General features: G+C 33.4%; 3 protein-coding genes across 3 annotated transcripts; 1 reads left to right on the forward strand and 2 right to left on the reverse strand.

The window, feature by feature from the left end:
• Positions 1-245: 245 nt before the first annotated feature.
• On the reverse strand, positions 246-2,242 carry LOC123899875 (serpin-ZX-like). The gene is made up of 2 exons (XM_045951128.1): positions 1,397-2,242; positions 246-1,185 (listed from the first exon to the last, which is right to left on the reverse strand). Exons 1-2 carry the CDS (start codon positions 1,820-1,822, stop codon positions 394-396), a joined length of 1,218 nt encoding a protein of 405 aa, XP_045807084.1. The 5' UTR covers positions 1,823-2,242; the 3' UTR covers positions 246-393.
• Positions 2,243-7,952: 5,710 nt separating this feature from the next.
• Positions 7,953-12,947, forward strand: LOC123899876 (protein STRUBBELIG-RECEPTOR FAMILY 2-like). The gene is made up of 12 exons (XM_045951129.1): positions 7,953-8,090; positions 8,431-8,512; positions 8,745-8,841; positions 9,141-9,212; positions 9,317-9,391; positions 9,492-9,563; positions 9,705-9,776; positions 9,878-9,952; positions 10,056-10,127; positions 10,708-10,773; positions 10,867-11,204; positions 11,459-12,947. Exons 2-12 carry the CDS (start codon positions 8,443-8,445, stop codon positions 12,301-12,303), a joined length of 1,854 nt encoding a protein of 617 aa, XP_045807085.1. The 5' UTR covers positions 7,953-8,090; positions 8,431-8,442; the 3' UTR covers positions 12,304-12,947.
• Positions 12,948-18,476: 5,529 nt separating this feature from the next.
• Positions 18,477-19,980, reverse strand: LOC123899877 (F-box/kelch-repeat protein At3g23880-like). Its single transcript, XM_045951131.1, has one exon. The coding sequence runs from the start codon at positions 19,871-19,873 to the stop codon at positions 18,653-18,655; it is 1,221 nt and encodes a 406-aa protein (XP_045807087.1). The 5' UTR covers positions 19,874-19,980; the 3' UTR covers positions 18,477-18,652.
• Between the last annotated feature and the right edge of the window lie 496 nt (positions 19,981-20,476).

Below are 20,476 nucleotides of genomic sequence, written 5' to 3' on the forward strand. Positions count from 1 at the left end.
ACTTATTTTACATATATAAGATAAATTCAATGTTAACGATGTGTATCTGCATTTTATGACTACTTTTAAACTTTTTACCCCTTCTATTTTCACATTTATTGAAATTTTGATATCAAATCATGCAAATTTTTTTCATAAAAATTGTGACTTTTACATTTAAAAAAATCAATTTTTAGTCTTAAGTGATATTTTATCATTAAGTTCATTCTCACGAGTTTAATAAAATAGAGGGACCAAAAGAAAAATTAAACTAATAATAATAGAATAATATATTTTTTGACAAAATAATAAATTAGTATTAAACGAAAATTAAAAAATGTAGGCCTCTGCTAGCTCCGTCCCTAACCTTTCTAAATGAGATTGAGTTCCACCAATATGCAAGCTAGAAAGATGCTATTTGCTAATCGTAGGTTCATTTGCACCATCAAGAGGATTGAGAACCTGACCAATAAAGAGAATTGTTCCGCTGAAATCTTCTCTAATTAAGAAGAGGAAAGGGTGGTCAGCTACAAAGTCTGTAGGGGTGGCACAACGTTTACCTCTTGCTGCCCGCATAATTGTGTTTGCTGAAGCTATGGTGCCTTTTTCATTTACCTCAATGAAAGCATTGTGATATATGCTTTCCACGCCCAAAGGAGGGTTCATTCCCTCTACCACTTTTGTGAGAACGAAAGGTGAAATCATTCCCAACTCGTGCAGAACATTAGAAGCTTCAAATGAAAAAGAAATCTTGAATTTTGGAATAGTAAATCGACGTACTTCCACTTTCCGCTGAGGGAACTTGTCTTTCAAAAAATCAGATTCTGAAGCTAGCTTTTCAATTAATGCCAAAAGTCCATCTTTTGCATTCGGAAGGAAAATGTACATGGAGAACCGAAGAGTTTCATCCCTGCCTTGTTTATAAGAAAGACGTAGTACTTTGAAACCATCAAAAATACCAATAAAGTGCTCCCTCTGCTTGCTAAGCATGAAGGGAGCAATGACTTTGGTGCCATTTAAGAGGTGAAAACCAGCCGGAACTGATATAGGCATAAACATGTGTTCCCATACACCGTTGAAGCACAATGCATTTGCAAAGACAAGTTCGGTTGAATTGCTTACCATACTAGGATGAAGAAGCTTTGTGATAAGGCCATTTGTCTCTTTCTCAACCCACAAATTAACGTCACGACATGCTTGACCACCCTTCAAAAAACATCAAAATCAAAATCAAAATGAATAGTTTTCTTGAGAAACATTTCCATAATGTTTGGTTGGAGGAATTAAAACCAGGTCTCTCCAAAATAAGAACAACAGACGGGTAAAAGAGTAGCTACAAAACAAACAAAAACACCGCATAAGCGGAATTCCCTTTAAGATGTATGTATAATATGAAAGTGAAAGTGATAGTACGTACCTTAGTCTTAAAATCAACTGAAGCCAAAGTGGTGTTGTAATGAGTGGCCACAAGTTGTTTAAAAGAATGAGAGAGGGGAATTGATTCATCAGCCCACATTCCATTGATAAAACACATACGATCGTCAGAGAACAGAGCAACGAGTTGAGAGAAGAATGCAATTAGATTGTCAATGGAGTCAAATTGAAGGAAGGAAAGAAGTTGGTCGAGAGAATGGCCTTCTGATCCAGCTGCCACGACGCTAAGAACAACAAAGAGAGACAAGGGAGAAAAGACAAGGTTCTTTTGCTGAAAATCTTGTTTTAAGAGTAAATGCTTTGTGATGGTGAGTGCAACATCTTCTTGGCACCTTACTGATTTTTTGAGATCCATTGTAGTTGTTCTGATTCTTGAATGAGAGGGGATAGCCGGAGAAGGTCCTGACATTTTGGAAGTATTAAAATGGACCCTTAATAAAAATTTCAATTTTTTAAGAGAACATCATCTATTTAAATTACAAATACAATCAACAACTTCAAAAATAGTTATTTATAGTGTAACTAACATAAATAAAAGGTTATATTCTAATTAATCAATATCATCTAAATACTTTTTAGATGCTTAAAAAAGTCGCATTTTTTGAAGTAATAAATAACCAACAATAAGTTAGATGTGTTTGGTAAGCCCCATAAGTTAGCCTCTTTTTTTTTATAAGCCCCAGAAGTTAGCGTCGGGCTTATAGCATTTTTTGAGATGCTATTTCAAAATAGCCTACAAGCTTATAGGTTTATTTATGATTTTTTGAAAATTATAATAAACGGCCTATTTCAAATAGCCTCTTAATTTTATATTTTATTCCATATTTACCTGTATTATATCTATGTATGATTTTTTAAAAATTATAATAAAAAGCCACTTCTATTCAAAAAAATAATAATAACTACCCACTTGTCATTTTGCAGTTACAAAAGCTAAATTCACCAAACACAGAAAATATGGTTGTGATTGCTCGACAGCATAAAACTATTTTATAGTAGAGCATATCATTTTTCCTCCAAATAAAATTAAGAGAATATAGGATATAATTCTAGAAATATCATTAAAATCTTTTACCGTAAAAAAAACAACAAAATCCTTATTTAGTTTGAATCATCAACAACAACAACATCATCAACAACAACGTCCTTATTCCTGTTCAGTGTTCCAACAACAATAACAACAAATTGGACAATAAATAATGAATAAAAGAAGAAGAAATTACCAATTAGAAAAGGAAAAAATTGAACAATTAACCTAGAATTTTGATTTTCTCTTTTATTCCCTTTAGTTTCGGAGAGAGAGAGAGAGGAGACGGTGGCTGTGGTTGTCACTGGAGGAGCGGCGGCGCGGTGGCTGGGTTTGGGTGGATGGGAAGGTTAGGGGTTTTTTTTTTATTACGGCAAGGTTAGGGTTTGACGAAGGGGAGATGATGAAAACTTTGGTGAAGAAGATCTGAATAGCGCACGCTTTTTTAGATTATTTATAGGCTGCCTCATAATACACACACCTAATTTAAACTTCAATTTTAAAAAAATAATAAATATTTCAAATTCAGAGCAAATCTTATGGACTTGTTTGGTAGGAGTCAATAAAAATTAATGCATATAATTATATAATTAGACCCGCAAAAATGCTAAAATTGTTAGGCCGGACGCCGTGACCCGGGTTCGAACCCGGAATTTCACAATTATTTGTGAGTTTAATTTTAGTGGATTATCACTTCTTCCGAGACCAAAAAAAATAAAAAATATTAGTCCATGCGTTGGTACGGGCTCAGTGTTTTAAAAACCAGACCAAATCGGCCGGTTGGACCGGTCAAACCGTGAACCGGATGGGTCTCCGGTCTGGTTTAAATGTTGGACCGGACATGTAGTTAAACCGGAATGAACCACTAAAAACCAGAAAAACCGCTGAACCGACGGTTTTCCGAAACCGGCGGTTTGATTGCGTGTGTTTTGTTTTTTTTCCAAATGCAGGGACTAAAACTCAGATGACCCGTAAGTACAGGGACCTTTTGCATATTTAAGCCTAATAATAATAATAAATAATTCAAATTCAGAGCAAATCTTATGGACTTGTTTGGTAGGAGAGAAAGAGAAAGAAAAAAAAAACACGAAAATTAATGCATGTAGTTGAAATTAGTCCAAGTGTAGGTAGAGATGACAGGAAAATTCAAACTCGACAGGCCCACCCGAACTCAAACTCAAGTCAATGGGCGAAACTCGAGTTAACTGAGTTTGAGTTTGGATGACACCCGAAACTATGGGCGTGGGTTTGGAAACACTCAAACTCACACCCGAAATCCATGCACCCATTCAAATATATGTGAAATTATCTAATTAAATCTATGTATATATATTATGTTGAACTTTGATATTTTGTATTGTATTTTGTCATTTGCAAATTATGTTAAACTATGTTATTTTGTCATTTGTTTGTATTTGTACTTTGTCATTTTATCAAAAATAATTCGGGCCGAGTTTTGGTAGGTAATTAATTAATTATGCGTGTTTTAACTATGGTTTTTTGGTTTGGGTGGAAAAGCCCGAACTCAATTGGCGTGAGCGTGAGTTTTGATTTGCCACCCAAATAACCTTTGTGTTTGGGTGTTTATTTTTGACGTGGATTGCAAAACCTTCACTCATGGGCACCCATTGTCATCCCTAAGTGCATGCGTTGGTACGGGCCTAGGCTGGGCAATGGTCACCACCGAAAAAATTTAAAATTACTTTAATATCCTTGGTATTAAAATTGTTACACCAATTGTCGACCATAGATTTTAATTATATCTTTCGGCTATAATTTAATAAGTTAATCTATCATGTGCCATTCGGGTAAACCCACCAGACAAATGCAACTTTACCTCTTCCTAGAAACTTAGACCATCTCCAATGGTGGATCTTATACTATTAAGAATCAGTTCTTAATAAGATCTATCATTAGAGCAGTACACTTTTGAATTCTTAATAGGAACCGATTCTTAAATAAGAATTTTCTCTCTTCTCTGGGGCCCATCTTAGTTTTCATTAAAATATATTTTTTTACGGGACCCGCTTACTTTTAGATATTATTAATAATTAAATAATTAATTAATATAGTAGTATAGGAGTACTTCAAACATAAATTTGTTGCAAAAAAAAATTAATACCAAACCAAAGGGCGTTGATGCTTGGCTAGTATTAATTCATACAATACCAACATACACCATATATTGCATAACATGATTATGGAAGATGAACGACACACGTACGCTGGTCATTTAATTAATTATTCTTATGATCAACATCTCAACAATGATGTTTCAACAAGTGACACACATAATGGTTCTCATTCAAATCTCGCACCATACCTTCAAAGAATAGCACAAATTTAAGATAGACGAACTCATCTTCAACTTCAACATGATCTTATCGAGCATATTTGACAATGTTTTGGGCATGACGATCAACAAAATTAGTTATTTTTAAAATTATGTAATGTTATTTTAAATTATTTTTTAATTATGTAATTTTTAAATTTGGCAATATTATTTTAAATTAATTTTCGAATTTTAATTATTATTTTGAATTATAAAAAAATAGTACATATTAATTTTGTAATTTTATAATCCAATTAATTTAATAGTATAAAATATGAATTATTAAATAATAAATTATTGATTAGTAAAAAAAAAAATTTATTGTGATGGAGTTATTGACGGGACCCATTTAGAACTTTTGAAGAGGTGCTGGGTTGGAGGGATTTAGTGCTTATTAAGAACTATTATTGAAAATGTGAACACTCCGGTACACATATTATGTGGAGGTGTACCGGTACACCGCTAAGTTGTATAATTTTAATTTGTCCACGTGTAATGATAGTTTAACATGTCATTTCAAACTTTATTTAAATATAAGTTTTGTAAATTACTCTTTTAATTTACAAAAATTTCAAAATGACACCATAGGAATGATTGTAATTTTTAAATCTTGAAATAATGTTTCAGTAATTTGTTAAAAATTCAAAACTCTTTCTTTTTTTTTTTATAAGCCACTCTTTCTTCTGAAACTTTATTTCTCTCTCTCGTGCAGAGACAATTCTCTTCTCTGGTCTTCATTTTCCTAATTCCGGCGGCGCCGCCTCTCTCCACGGCGTCGTTTTTCTTTCACTCCGAAAAATTGATTTTTAGGATTTTCTTCTCTTCTCTGTTGTTTAATCTTCTATTTTTAGGGTTTAATTGGGAAATTGGTCTTCTCTCTTGTTAAAGGGGTACTTTGTAAAGGGGTGCTGTTTTCACGCAGAACCACTGTCGTGTTGCCGCTGTGAGTTCTCATTGCCATATGCTTCTTTCTCGCGTATATCCATTCACGCCGCACGGACCTTTAAGTAAGTATTCAAAACCTTGTTTTTCCTCTTCACAGTCCGCAATATCATTATTTTTCGTCAAGCATAATTTTTTGTTTTATTACTTTCTGTTAAACTAATAAATATGTTTAAGTCCAGTTTTTTTATTACGCAGTGGCAGCAACTGACCTTATCAACAGAGGAGGGTGAAGCATGGGCACTATTGCAAGCAATGAATGAAGCTAAGAGTAGAGGTCTTGAAAGGGTTCAGTTTGAAAGTGACTCTCAAGTGTTGGTTGATGCTATTCGTACCAAACGACGTGGCAATTCAGAGTTTCTTTCGATCGTTAATGAAATTATCCTTGTTATGTTATCATGTGTGAACTTTGAAGTTAAGTTTATTAGGAGACAAGTGAATTCGGTTGCTCACACATTAGCTAGGGCGGCCAATTCGTGGACTGGTTTCCGTAGATTTGAGATTATTCCTTCATGTATTGAACTTTTGATATTTAATGAAATGCAGTAAGTTTGTTTGGTTCAAAAAAAAAAGTCCAGTTTTTTTAGTTTAATTTTGGAACAAATCTTCCATATTTGCTTCAGTTGAGATTATCATTAATATTATGTGAAGGATACATGTGCAAATATTAAAAAATAGTGTTTAAAATAAAAAAACTTAATAAAGAAATAAAATTTGTATTAAATGCTTGCCATAATTCCACATAATACGTGTACCAGTACACGTCCACATAATACGTGTACCGAAGAATTCACCTAATTTCAATCAATCTCCTAAGTTGATTTTGATGTGACATTAAATGAATGTTTCGTCACGACTTTTATAAAATACAAAAAATCATGAATCCTTTCAAATTTTAAAAATTCATAAAATCTTTCAAAATAAAAATTGAAAAATCATCATTATAATAAAAGATATTTGCCATAATTCCATCAAAATCCAAATTGAAAAATCATGATTATTATAAAATATATTTTAAAGAATCTTAAAAGCAAGGACAATCTTATAAAATGTCAATCTAATACACCTCATAAGTCTCAAAGCCCATTACATTAACCCTAAATATAAAGCATAACTATGCAAATACATGATATATCAAAGAATGAATATCAAAAGAAGAGAGAGAATTTGAAGAGAGAGAGAGAGAGATTGAAGAGAATATCACTTTTTCTCTTGTTTGGTTGTGATGAGAAAGAGGGGAGAGAGTTAAAATACATGGGACCCACTAATTTTAGAGTCTTCTCTCTTATGAGGAGAAACAAACAGGCGAGAGAATAAAAAACAGTTACTGTGTTCCAATTTTGTCCTTGACTCCTTGTATTCATCTATTGCCAAAAACGTGAATAGTAACGTTGTTGTGTTGGTGATAAATTAATGACTAAATTATATTAAAATAAAATACAAGGTTATTTTTGTCTTTTTAAAAATCAACCACACTTTTCTCTCTCTTCTATTTATTTGTATTTTCTCTTATTCCAATCGATGCATCAAATCTACTATATTTCTCACCTATTTCTCTCTTCTCAGACTCTCTCTCACCAATTTCTCTCTTTTCACTTTCTTCTCACAACCAAACACACCTCATGACTTCATCTCTACTTCATTTTTTTTTAATCTTTAAACCTTAGTATTTCCAAAAGTCGTGAAACTTTAGTGAAAGAAACTTTCCAATGTATTATTTTGGATATAAAACTGTGTGTAATATGTACCGTCTGATCATAAATGAACGGCTCAAATTTACTACAGCAGGAAACTATGTCAAAAAATCGGATTTGGGTTGTGTGCAGTCGGCCCATTAATCACCTTCAAATTTAGATCGGATGATCTAGAATATAAGCTTTTTATAAACAACTAAAATTAGTCATAAAATCTGATTTCAATCGGACGGTCCATATGCACTGACTGCATGCAGTCCAACTGCACCGAATCCAAATCCCAAAAAATCCTTTTCGTTGAATTGTGACTTGTGAATTCTATATACAAAAGTTTTTGTTTTGTTTTGTTTTGTTTTGTTTATAGTAGTCACCAAAAAAGCAAGTGTACATTCTTGCATCACAGCCTTTGGATATTTTAAATATTAAATCAAAGGCTAAAAGTATTGTACCATTGGTGGAGAAGTCTAGTTGGACCATTCTAAAAGACACATTAGCATATAGTTAGTAACTAACTAGCGCATTATTCCTCCCTCCACTGCTCAAATTGAATTTTGAAGTTTGCGCTCTCACTCTCTCCTTCATTCTATCTTGTTTGCTTTTAACCTTCCAAGATCTTTCCAAACGTGTACCACAAGTTTGAATTTGCATTTGCGATTCCCAACCTTTATCGCAGAATCATCAGGTAACACTCTTTTCGTTGATTGCTAGAAAATTGATCTATGTAGTGTTCTTGATATGGAATTTGTTTGACGAAGGTAATTGATCTCAGAATACACTCGATCTCAGAATCATAATTCATTTCAATCGCTACTTCGCCAAGGAAGAACTAAGTTCATTGAATTTGATTTTGATATTCTTCGCTTACATTTTTTCCCCCTTCTTTTCTAATCATAATCTTGAATTCCAGTTAATAATATATAGTATTTCATATTTGCATTTTGAATTAAGAGTTGTGATTACTCTGGTTATAGGTTAGGGTTCCTAATTTTATTTATTTTTCCTTTTTTGAATTTTGGTTTCAGTCATTTGCAGATATGGCGTCTGGTTACATTGCACGTTTCATCTTCTTCGTGATTTTGATTTCTTTGGCAGATTCCTCACATGGTATGTTCCTTTGAACTGATTTTAATTTCTTCTATAATGTTCCTAAAACAAGGTTGTAATTAATTTCTTTTTCATACATGGAATTAATTACAACCTTGTTTTAGGAACTAATCCTTTGGCAGATTCCTCCCATGGAATTAATTTCTTCTATACATGATTTTCTTAGAATCCACCGTTCAATTTGAATTAGTTCCTAAAACAAGGTTGTAATTAATTTCTTTTTAATTAGCAGTGAAGGACCTACACAAGACCTTGAACTACTCACCGGTGCTCCAAGGATGGAAAGGAGTTGGAGGCTTGCTCCACAATCTACAAAACTTGCAACATCTGTAAGTTTGATTATTGTGTGGAAGGAATGGAACTTTTCATAATCAGATTTACTTCTGTAAGTTTCATGCATGAATCAATGTATGCACTCTACATAGGTAGTAATGGAAGGAAAATTTCGTGCACTGAACTTCTATTTTCTTACTCCTGAGATATTGTGATTTTATTCAGTGTTTTGGTACAAGTTACATACACTAATTTTGCCACTATGTGTCATTTACGTAGTTATACATATAAATACAACGATTTCTGGTTTACTGTAACATATATGTGATTTACTTAGTTATTCTGGTTTATTTAGTGATGTCTGCTCTAACAACATAGTGGGTGTGATACCAATACCATTCCGTCTGCCTCCCAATGCCACACATATGTAAGGCTATTGTTCTGCTTGTTATATATATTACTTAATGAGCCGATTCTATGTGTGCTTGTGTCTTGAGCAGTTGGTTTTTCTGATGACTCAATTTTATTCAGGAACATGGCTTGCTGCATCTATTTGTGCAAAAATATCCGTCAGTCATTATCAACAACGAAGAAACTAAGGCATCTGTGAGTCAAATACTTTTGATTTTAGTACATTCTCATTTTTTTAGTATGATATAGTGATTCCTCTAAAATGGCTGTGAAATAATCCCTTCTTCTCTTGCAGGAATTTAAGTCACACTTTCTTATTTGGACCCATTGGCAATGTGTTCACTGGCTTAGATAACCTGGAAGAAATGTTTGTTTTCTATGAAACTTTAGCATCTCTGCATGCATTTAATAATTGACTAAGATGAAGCCACTATGCTGTTTTAAGTTTTTCTGGTTTACTGTAACATATGTTATTTACTTAGTTATACATTCTTGTTTATTTAATTAGTGATGTCAGCTCTCACAACATAGTGGGTGTGATACCAATACCATACAGTCTGCTTCCCAATTCCACTCATATGTAAGCCTAGTGTTCTGTTTGTTATATTACTTCATGAGTCATTCTATGAGTGCTTGTGTCTTGAGCAATGGGTTTTTTCTGACGACTCAATTTTATTCCAGGAACATGGCTTGCTGCATCTATTTGAGCAAAAATATCTCCCATTCTTTATCAACAACGAAGAAACTAAGGCATCTGTGAGTCAAATACTTTTGATTTTAGTACATTTTCATTTTTGTTAGTATGAGATAGTGATTCATCTCTAAAGTGGCTGTGAAATTATCGCTTCTTCTCTTGTAGGAATTTAAGCCACAATTTCTTGTTTGGACTCGTTGGCAATGTGTTCACTGGCTTAGATAACCTGGAAAAAATGTATGTTTTCGACTGAAACTTTAGCCTCTCTGCATGCATTTAATAACTGACTAAGATGAAGCCAATTTAAAACTCACCAATTTTAATAATTGACAAAGGCAAAAGTAGTATGGACTAAGTAATAATAGAAACTATACTAGAAATAAAAATAAGCCAAAAGCTAGATAGCTTTGAGTGTTGCTTAAGAATTCCTTGAACAACTATGTGTATATGTACTTGCAAGGGTTACCTGTGAAATATATTTTTTGATCATGTAAAGCATGTTACTTCCATAAGACTAGTAAAGTCTATTTTGTATTCATGCTGAAGGGGAAGTAGCTGGAGAATAAAACACCCAAGTGCATTACATTAGCCTTAGTTTATAGCACAGTTTCTTTTATGCTTGAACTAATGGCAGCTAGCATTGGAGTCTTATAAGACCTACCTTAATTGACATCAATTTGTTACTTTTGCTTAGCCCCAGCTAATAATCAAGCTTTACCTTAACTAAATATCTTGCACTCAGGTGCTATATGTAATAGTTGTAGGATTTTTATTTCAGTTTTTGCTCAGACATTTACTAATTTTTCTATTTTATCAGGAACATTCAACAGAATCTGTTTAGTGGTATTCTTCCAGAAAATGTCCAGACCATACCAAACTTATGGTTAGTGATAATAAGTATTACCAGTTTGATCACCTGCAATTTCTTTCTTAGATATGATATATATAATGAACATTCATACTCTACTTGATATAGGATTGGAGGGAGTAAGTTATATCCATTGGGTGACTCTCCTCTCTGGGAATTTCCTTTTGAATATGTTATAGTTGAGCACAGTAGCAGTTGCCCACACACAACTCAGGCAAATGCCAATGAAAACTTTGTGAGAAAACATGAGAAGATCCCCATGGGTCGTGGAGGAATAGCTTTTATGGTTGACGGAGGAACATTATTGGCAAAAGGATTCACCTTATTATTGGAAACAGGATTCGCCTTCTTCATTCTAATTCATTTTAATAAATTGCTGTTGAGGCTGAGGAGCTTTGGAAGCAGTCATATTACACTGGTGTCTCATCCTGTTTATGCAGCCGAAGGTAATTCATTTTATATGCTGATTCAATGATAAAATAAATGACCATGCACTTAGACATCTTATCTTTACAACTCTGCTAAGACTTTAGGAGGGTGCTTGGTAGGAGTACAAATTTAGCTATGCGCCTAAGTATATATCCTGCTAATATACATTTTACATAGTCGTCTCACCTGCATGTCTTCTTTTAGTCCATTTCTATCCTGCTAAGATACATTTCACATAGTCGTCTCACCTGCATGTATTATGCTATTACAGATGATCAAGTTAGAATGTATTTGAACAAGAGATCAAGCCATACAAAGTTACTCATGCTAAAGGCTATGCAGCAAGGTCGTCGTAAAAAACGAAAGACAACCAAGGCAGAAAGTAGTGGAGGAAGAAGTGCTGAAAACACACCAGCTGTGCCAAGAAAAAAGGCAGTTTTAATTGGGGTGATGTATTACAAGTTTGGAGAAGATAGACTGTTGCATACCTTAGATGAAGTCGAAGGGATGAAAACAATTTTAATGGAAAACTTCAATTTCATAGACCAAGATATCACGATACTGTGTGACACCAACAAGTATACGCATCCAACAAAAGTGGCAATTCAAAGACAACTAACATTGTTAGTTGAAGAAGCTAATGCACAAGATATACTTTTTGTGTATATAGCGGGACATTCCATTGAGTTTGAAGTTGATAAATTTGGAATTTGGACTTCCGATTCTAAATTTATAACGGATCATTTTTTGTCTACAAAATTCATGCCGAAAGTGCCGCTGGAAGCGACACTAACAGTGATGATCAACACTTGCTTTGCCGGGAATTTTATGAAAGGTGCAATACAAAGCGTAAACGTGGTAGTCTTTCCACTTAGTGAATCTCATGAAGTCACCTTCGATGGACATATATATTATGAAGTTCTCAGTGGAATACTCGAAGGAGAAACTTCAACCAACATCAAGGTTTATAGACAACTTAAGAAGGCTGTGTGTGCTTTAGTTATAATGGGATATGATGGTCTTCCAGTCTACTGCCCAGAAAGAACTACTAGAACCAGAAACATCATATACCAACCAATTAACGGTGTCACTCACAGATATTCCCACTCCACGTAAGCGGCAACAATACGGGATGTTTTGGATCTTTGTCCAATAATTAGTACCGAAAGTATGGGTATTAATGTTAATTTGTCTATTAATATCCAAAGAAACAGCGACAATCTTATAGTTATCGGTGAAACGATGATACACTAGGGTATAATTGGTTTGTAAATAGTGATTTAGTGGTGGGTTTTCCAAAGGAGGCAATAACTTAAACTTTCTAATGGAAGGGTTAAATAAAAGAGCTGACGATTCATCAATCCCAAAACAGAAGATGCCGTGACGGTAGGAAACTCCCCCAAAACTGCGTCCTCTATTAGGAGTCAGAGGGTAGTTTAGGGGCGTAGCAGTAATAGTGGAAAGGTTGTTGTTGAAAATAGAAGAGATTAAAATATCAGATAGAAGGAACTCACGTGAGGCGGAGGGTCTAGGAGTTAGGATGAGGTGGAGGCGGTCGTGAATTGTGGTTGACAAGCGAAAGTGCTTCTTTTGAAATTCGGAATCATGAGAGATGAGATAATTCCATGACTTGCAGACGCAACAGAATTGGAGGAGGAATTTCACAGGGATCCAACATAGAATTTCTGTAACAAGATCGAACGGAAGTGACGGCGCGTCAATTGAATTGTCTGGAGTTGTGGATGAGGAAGAGATTTGTGTTAGCGTTTCCTCCGTCGGTGACTGGTAAGAAACGCCGTTGTTTTCGCCATCGCCTTTGCTAACTGCCGTCATCATTACTCTGAATCCAAAAGGACAACACGAACGTGGTTTAGACTTTAGATCGCGGAAGTTTAGTTTGATGTACGAATATATATATTACAAAATCCACTCTTGGATTTTGTACTTGTAGTAGTACTCATTACACCGTAAAATAAGTTTTAATAATATGAATTTAACAACAGTTGAATTTAAATTTTATATCACATAGGTCACATATTTGTTAAATTTTATAAAAAATTAAACTTTTTTTTTGAATCAATAAAAAATTAAACTTGTTTCATAACTTATTGTGATGTTATATTTAAATATAGTTTAGATTTATTTTTAATGTGTAACAAGATGCATGTATATAATATTTTTAGTGAATATTCACGAATGAGGAATATGAAAATGATGGCAACATGTCTATTTTTAAAGAAAAAAAATGTTATAATTGATTTTTATGATGATAATATAAATTTGATCAGAAATTCTAAATAGTTTCTCAAATTTGTTGATTAAAAAAAAAAGTTTATCATATTATATGTTGAATGGTCAAAGTTTGTTTGAAATTCCAAACTTAATATCTTAACAAAAATAACAAGGTTTTATGCATTAAGAAACTAAAACAATTTTATAAGAACGCATACAATATGTTGTGTACTAAAACTAGAATAATTGTGATGTCACTTGATGTGAACAAAGATAATTTCATATATATTGAAAGATAATTACACAACAGGTTTTTTGCTTATTATATATGTCATATTATTTTATTTTTGTCAATATCAATAAATCAAATATATTGAAAGAAAGTCAAGCATATAATTTGTACTATATCTTATATCTTAGAGATACAATAATATTCTCTAATTATGTGAAAGTTTTAGGACTACATCAAGAAAGTTGAGAATATAATTTTGTTGAAGTTTGTGATTTTACGCATACAAGAAACTTGAAGGAGATAATATCATATCAACGACTAATTCAGATAAGAGTATATTAAAGAAGATAAAACAAACATTTCTACAAAGTCACCGTCAAGTAAAATTTCTCATCAACTATATAGATTATTATCTTTCTACAAAGTCGTTGTCAAGTAATTCTTTTGATAAACTATATAGAAGATGAATTGGTATCCTTCGTCTCAGATATAATTGACTTTATGAGGGAGAGGTATAAATGTGTTTTGCACTCTTTTTTCCTTCGCCGTGGTTTTGTCTCATTGGATTTTTCTGACAAGATTTTTAACGAGGCAGTTCAAACGCAAATGACGTTGTACTCTTTATCCTTCATTTTTTTCCATTGGAGTTTTATAGTAAGGTTTTAATGAGGTATATCCTCGACGAACATGTAAAGAGGTGTGTTATGAATAATTAAGTTGGTGAGTGATCCTTAAATATTTCTCATCATTGACTTGCTTATTTGTGTCCTATAAACATGACCCTTGGTTTAGTGTAACGACACACATGTGAAGAGTTGAACACAAAACTCTTATCTTCTCTATCTTTAGCTCTCGAATTTTATTTGTAACAATAATATTAGAATTTATTATTGATGATTTTTTAGAAATTTTAGGATTAGTTTTTTAATTTTAAATATATGATTTATAAGTTTGTTATTTTTGTTTATGAAGCACGGATTCTGACACGGACATCGCAACACCAACACGACACGGACACTAGGACACCGTTAATGTAAAAAATATAGGAAAATGACACCGCTACATTTCTATAAAAAGATATAAATTGAAAATCAAAACATATACGTGTAAATCTAAGTTGAAGAAGTTATTTCTTAAAAAAAGTTTTAAAACAAGATACGGTAGTATTTACCTTTATTTATCCATCTACTCTACAAAAAACCTAGAAATATTGTAATATTTTCAATCCCTCTTTGATCAATAATGTTGTTTCGACACATATTTAACTTTTTTAGATATATCTAATGTTGGGTTTTTAATTGGCTACATTTTGCAAAAACAAGATCTAGTCAGATGTAGGGTCAGATGTGGCAGCATTTGGAGTACAACATTATTGCTACGGATATGCGCTGAATTTTTATATCAAATCTCTGTAAGATTTGTTTCAGAAGAAAAGAATATGCACGTGGTTTATTAATCTTCAGAAGGCGGATGTATTAGGTTACTAGGTTCTCAAGACTATTATAAAATATTAAGGAATCAAGAAGATTTGATTTTAAAATATATCTTGTGAAGATTGTTGCAGAGAATATAAAAGATTTATTTCAAATAAATGTTTGTGCTTCAAGAAAGTTAGAAGATTTAATTTTAAAATACATTTTCAACAAATATATTTATGAAAGGAATATTTTGATGCAAAGAAGATTTAGTAAAAGTATATATTTTTCCTTTAGAAGATTTCTTGGAGCTGAAGTATTGTGAAGCCTATATAAAGAAAGTTGCTAAAGGTATTTTATTTACCAAAACCGAAGCTTAAACAAATATATAAAAGATGTAGTCTTTTAGGATTTTGTGTCTTTGTAAGCCTTGTGCTTTAGGGTTTCATGTACACCTCTCTGTTGCCGCCTAAGCCCTTAGGTATGGAGGTGTTGTTTGTGATTTACTCAAGAGCTTTTAAGCATGAGTAAAGTTTATTTATGTCTAGGAGTGTGTCTCCACCATTTGATTGTAATCGTCTGTAAGCAATGTTGTCTGTGTTGTTTGAAGGAAGTGAGACGGGACATCTCATATCTAGGAGTTCCTAGGTAGAATTGCATGAGGTCTTGTCTAGGCGATAAGATAGAAACGGGGTGTTTTGGAGTATTTGAACTAGAACTATAGTAGTTAATTCATTCCTGGATTGGTATCCCCCAGAGTAGGAGAGGTTCCTCCGAACTGGGTTAACAACATACTGTGTCATTTACTTTCTTTGCAATTTATTTCTACCTTGTTTTTTCTTGTTCTGTACTGGTACGAGATGTGGTACGCGATGTGGTAACATCTGGTACCCCATTTGGACTACGTCAGAATTTCATCTAATATGTGCCTAAGTAGAGTATAAGAAACAAAAAACAATTTTTTTTGGGGACGCTTGTCCGACATGTGTTGTACGGGTGTCTTACAGGTGTCACACACCGATCAAAGGAGTGTCAAACTAAAGGAAAAATTAATTTTTTTTGACACCGATCTGAGCTATCTGACACGTGTTGTACGAGTGTCAGACACCACGACACGTCTAATCATAGAGGTGTCCATGCTTCATAGATTTTTGTAGCTTTATATATATATATGATGAATAAAATAAGAATTTGAGAGCATTATTCATATAACACTATTTCTCAAGAAAGTTGTTTCTCCGTAAAAATATATCCCTCCAAATTCCGCAATATAAAAATACAAAAAATTATATTATGAATTGGTCCTTGTGATAAGGTTTTTGGATCCTTAAGCAGGTGGTCATGACTTATGCGTATAGAAAATTTTCAGTAGGGATATGTTCCTTGATGAAAATTAGTCAATGTAACGACAATGAAAACTGCATACATATATCATGCCAATCCAAAAAAATATAACAAATAAATAGACAAAAGATATACAAATTAAATCCTTAAAAAACTCATGGAAGTATGTGAGATAACTTTATGAGATCTTTATTCACTTACATGCAAAAGGACTAGAAGTATGTGAGGGAGAAATTGAGAACTAATGTAGATCATCGAAAGAAATAATGCACACAATAATTCTATGCAACTGACAGAAGGTAATGCTGCAAACAGACCATACCATTAAAGGGTTTGTTGGGTACAAAAGTTCTTAGAAACTTCTTATACCCGTCTCTAAACCATTAGTAATTTGTTGGTACTCTTTCACACCAATACTTAATTAACTTCTTATACCTATATGTAAACCATTAGGGATCTCTGTTTCTTTTAATTAACTGGGTTGGTAGCTTTGCTCTCTGCTGAGGAATCTTGAGCCTGTGTGAGGAAGAAAATGTTTTGGGCTTGGTTTACCCACCATTAAGCCACATAGAAAAATCAAGGAAAGGTAGAAAGATGCGTCAAAAGTGTTAAATTAACTAAGAGCAGCAAATAGCATCTTTCTAGCTTGCATATTCGTGGAACTCAATCTCCATTGATAAAGATTTTTTTTTTCCAAAATCAAAAGAGCGATTGGTCCAAAAAATAAAGGATTTCGAACTAGCCGTTTTTAACTCGTCGGACAACCAATTGATAAAGTACATTCCATAATCTATTGGGGGGGAGGGGGTGTGCTAATTCACAATTATTTTGCCTATTCTAAAAGGACTATTAACCAGAAGACACAGGGATGAAAACCAAAAAAGCGCAAACTTACATAACAAATCGTATATTTAAGCAATAAAAAAATAAATGTCATTTGTTTTTAAGGTTGTTTTGATAGTGAAGACAAATATCCGAACAACCTACTCCTTACCTTTTAGTCTAACTCGCATAGGTAAGCATCGCCTCAAACCTCTCCAACTAAAAATGTACTCTGGGATTTTCAATTTTTACATGTGCATCCAATCACTTCGAACTCTATTTTTTCATTGTCCAGACTCCACTGCACGCCAATACGCCGATTTCACGGTGTAGATGCATTTGTTGTTGAGTTTCCATACGAGCATATCCTCCTCCTCCACATCAATTGCCGTTAAGTATGTGAACTTACTGCTCGTCCACTTCGTTCAACACTCCCACTATGACATTCCAATTCCAAAATCCAGCCAAATTGCTATACAGGTAGTCTAAATAACATGTCCTTTTTTATATTTTAACAATTCATTAAAATATGGCATTCCATAAACAACACTGCTGAAAATATGACCTCAACGCAACACAACCTCCTCCACTGCCTCTTGTGCTCTGGTTAATCCCACTATAGGGATAATAACCTTGACAAATGTTGGGAACAGAATTGGAGGGTGTCACCTGCGATTATGTGGAACACCATATTCAGAATACAAAAGATCCAGAAGCTAACCTCCTTTATCTGAGAAGTGTTTTCTATCTTCAAGTCTTTGCTATTTACAAGTGACAAGTGCAAAATATTAACTTACAATACCCCAGAAAATGGACTACGTATCATTTCTATATGACAGTAATCTTTAACTTTGGTGCACCAAACATTAAATTTATAATTTCTAAATATTCATTGTGACCACCTCATTGTCTCTCAAAGATATCCCAACTTTCATTAAGAACACGTGCATGATAAAGTTTGATTTGTTCAATTCGAGTTTAGATTCACTCCATTTACTACCCTCAATTTATCCTCCATTTAGGATATAGATAGACACAATAGAAGATTTGTGGGACTCATTAAAAGTGGGTCCCACTAATGAGTGGGTTCCACAAATCTTCTATTGTGTCTATCTCTCTCCTAAATAGAGGATAAAAGGAGGGTAGTAAACGGAGTGAATCCAAACTCGTTCAATTCATAAAATGAATAATCCGTGATTGTAAATGATATAAGATGTAATGAACGATGACAGAACCAACAACTCTGACAGGAAAAAAATAACATAGCAATTTCTCAAGTTGACCCATACATCAATAATAACCATGAAATCACCGGTTACAAAACAAGGAAAAAATAAATATAAATAACAAGATCATCATAAATTAACATATATGTTGGAGTTGGGTCTAGCGCAAGATAACTTAGCACAACAACTACATCTTAATATTGAGAAAAAGGTGATATCAAACTCTCAACATAGATGGTTGGTCTCATCTGATCATTGATGTTTTGAATTGTAGGAATCTTAAAAGTATCATTTTTAAAATCATAGATGATCAAACCAAATTTCCTCGACTTAAAAAACCTCATCAACACTTGGTCATCTTCCGAAACATATATTGCTCTGCTATACGCAAAAGACCTAGCATCTGTCATGTACGGAACACTTAATAATTTAGTCCAAGATTGCTCATTTCCATGTTCCTTCATAATCCAAACATCAGCATAGTTGGCACATTGAGAGAGGATGCACAAGCAACCCTTTAACTCTTGGAAGATCATCTTAGAGTTGGATCGCTCGTTAGAGAGAGGATGCAAAAACTTTCTATACGAATAATCCTCCAAATCAAGCGAAAGAATGACCCATAGAGAACAAGAACTATCGTATACCAACCAATTAACGGTGTCATTCACAGATATTCCCATTCCACATAAGCGGCAACAATTCGGGATGTTTTGGATCTTTGTCCAATGATCAGTACCGAAAGTATGAGTATTAACATTAATTTGTCTACCAATATCCGAAGAAACAGCGACAATCTTATAATTATCAGTGAAACGATGATACACTAAGGTATAAATGGTTTGTAAATAGTGATTTAGTGGTGGGTTTTTCAAAGGAGGCAATAACTTAAACTTTCTAATGGAAGGGTTAAATAAAAGAGCTGACAATTCATTAATCGCAAAACAGAAGATGCCGTCACGGGAGGAAACTCCCCCAAAACAGCGTCCTTTGTTAGGAATGAGAGGGTAGTTTAGGTGCGTAGCAGTAATAGTGGAAAGGTTGTTGTTGAAAATAGAAGAGATTAAAATATCAGATAGAAGGAACTCACATGAGGCGGAGAAGGGCCTAGGAGTTAGGATGAGATGGAGGCGGTCGTGAATTGTGGTTGACAGGCGAAAGTGCTTCTTTTGAAATTCGGAATCATGAGAGATGAGATAATTCCATGACTTGCAGACGCAACAGAATTGGAGGAGGAATTTCACAGGGATCCAACATAGAATTTCTGTAACAAGATCGAACGGAAGTGACGGCGCGTCAATTGATGAATTGTCTGGAGTTGTGGATGAGGAAGAGATTGGTGTTACCGTTTCCTCCGTCGGTGACTGGTAAGAAGCGCCGTTGTTTTCGCCATCGCCTTTGCTACCTGCCGTCATCATTACTCTGAATCCAAAAGGACAACACGAACGTGGTTTAGATTTTATGCTACCACTAAACTTCTTTCTAGTTAGATCGCGGAGGTTTGGTTAGATTTTAACAATATGAATTTTACAATATATGGCGTTGAATTTAATTTTTATATCACTACGTTATGTTAAATTTTATTAAAATTTTAAAAAATTTCATATCTTATTGCGATCAAGATTTTATACGTATATTGCTTCAAAAAAAAAAGATTTTATACGTATATTAAATAGTTTCTCGAAGTTAGCATGATCCATATCTAAACATAATAGGTGAGGCAAGAATAAAAGTGTAAAAATTTCAATAATTAATTGTTGAGATTAAAGATTTTATATTTGAATATAGCATGTGTATAATATTTTTAGTGAATATTCTTAAATGAGAATTATGTGAATGACAACATTGTCCATTTTTAAAGGAAAAAAAAAAGAAATTGTTATTATTGATTTTTATGATGATAATATAAAATTTGATCATATTACATGTTGAATGGTCAAAGTTTGTTTGGAATTGCAAACTTAATATTTTAACGAGATTTTGGGCATCAAGAAACTAAAACAATTTGATATAAACACCTA

Source organism: Trifolium pratense, linkage group LG7 (assembly GCF_020283565.1).
Source record: "Trifolium pratense cultivar HEN17-A07 linkage group LG7, ARS_RC_1.1, whole genome shotgun sequence".
In the NCBI taxonomy this organism is placed as follows: Eukaryota; Viridiplantae; Streptophyta; class Magnoliopsida; order Fabales; family Fabaceae; genus Trifolium; species Trifolium pratense.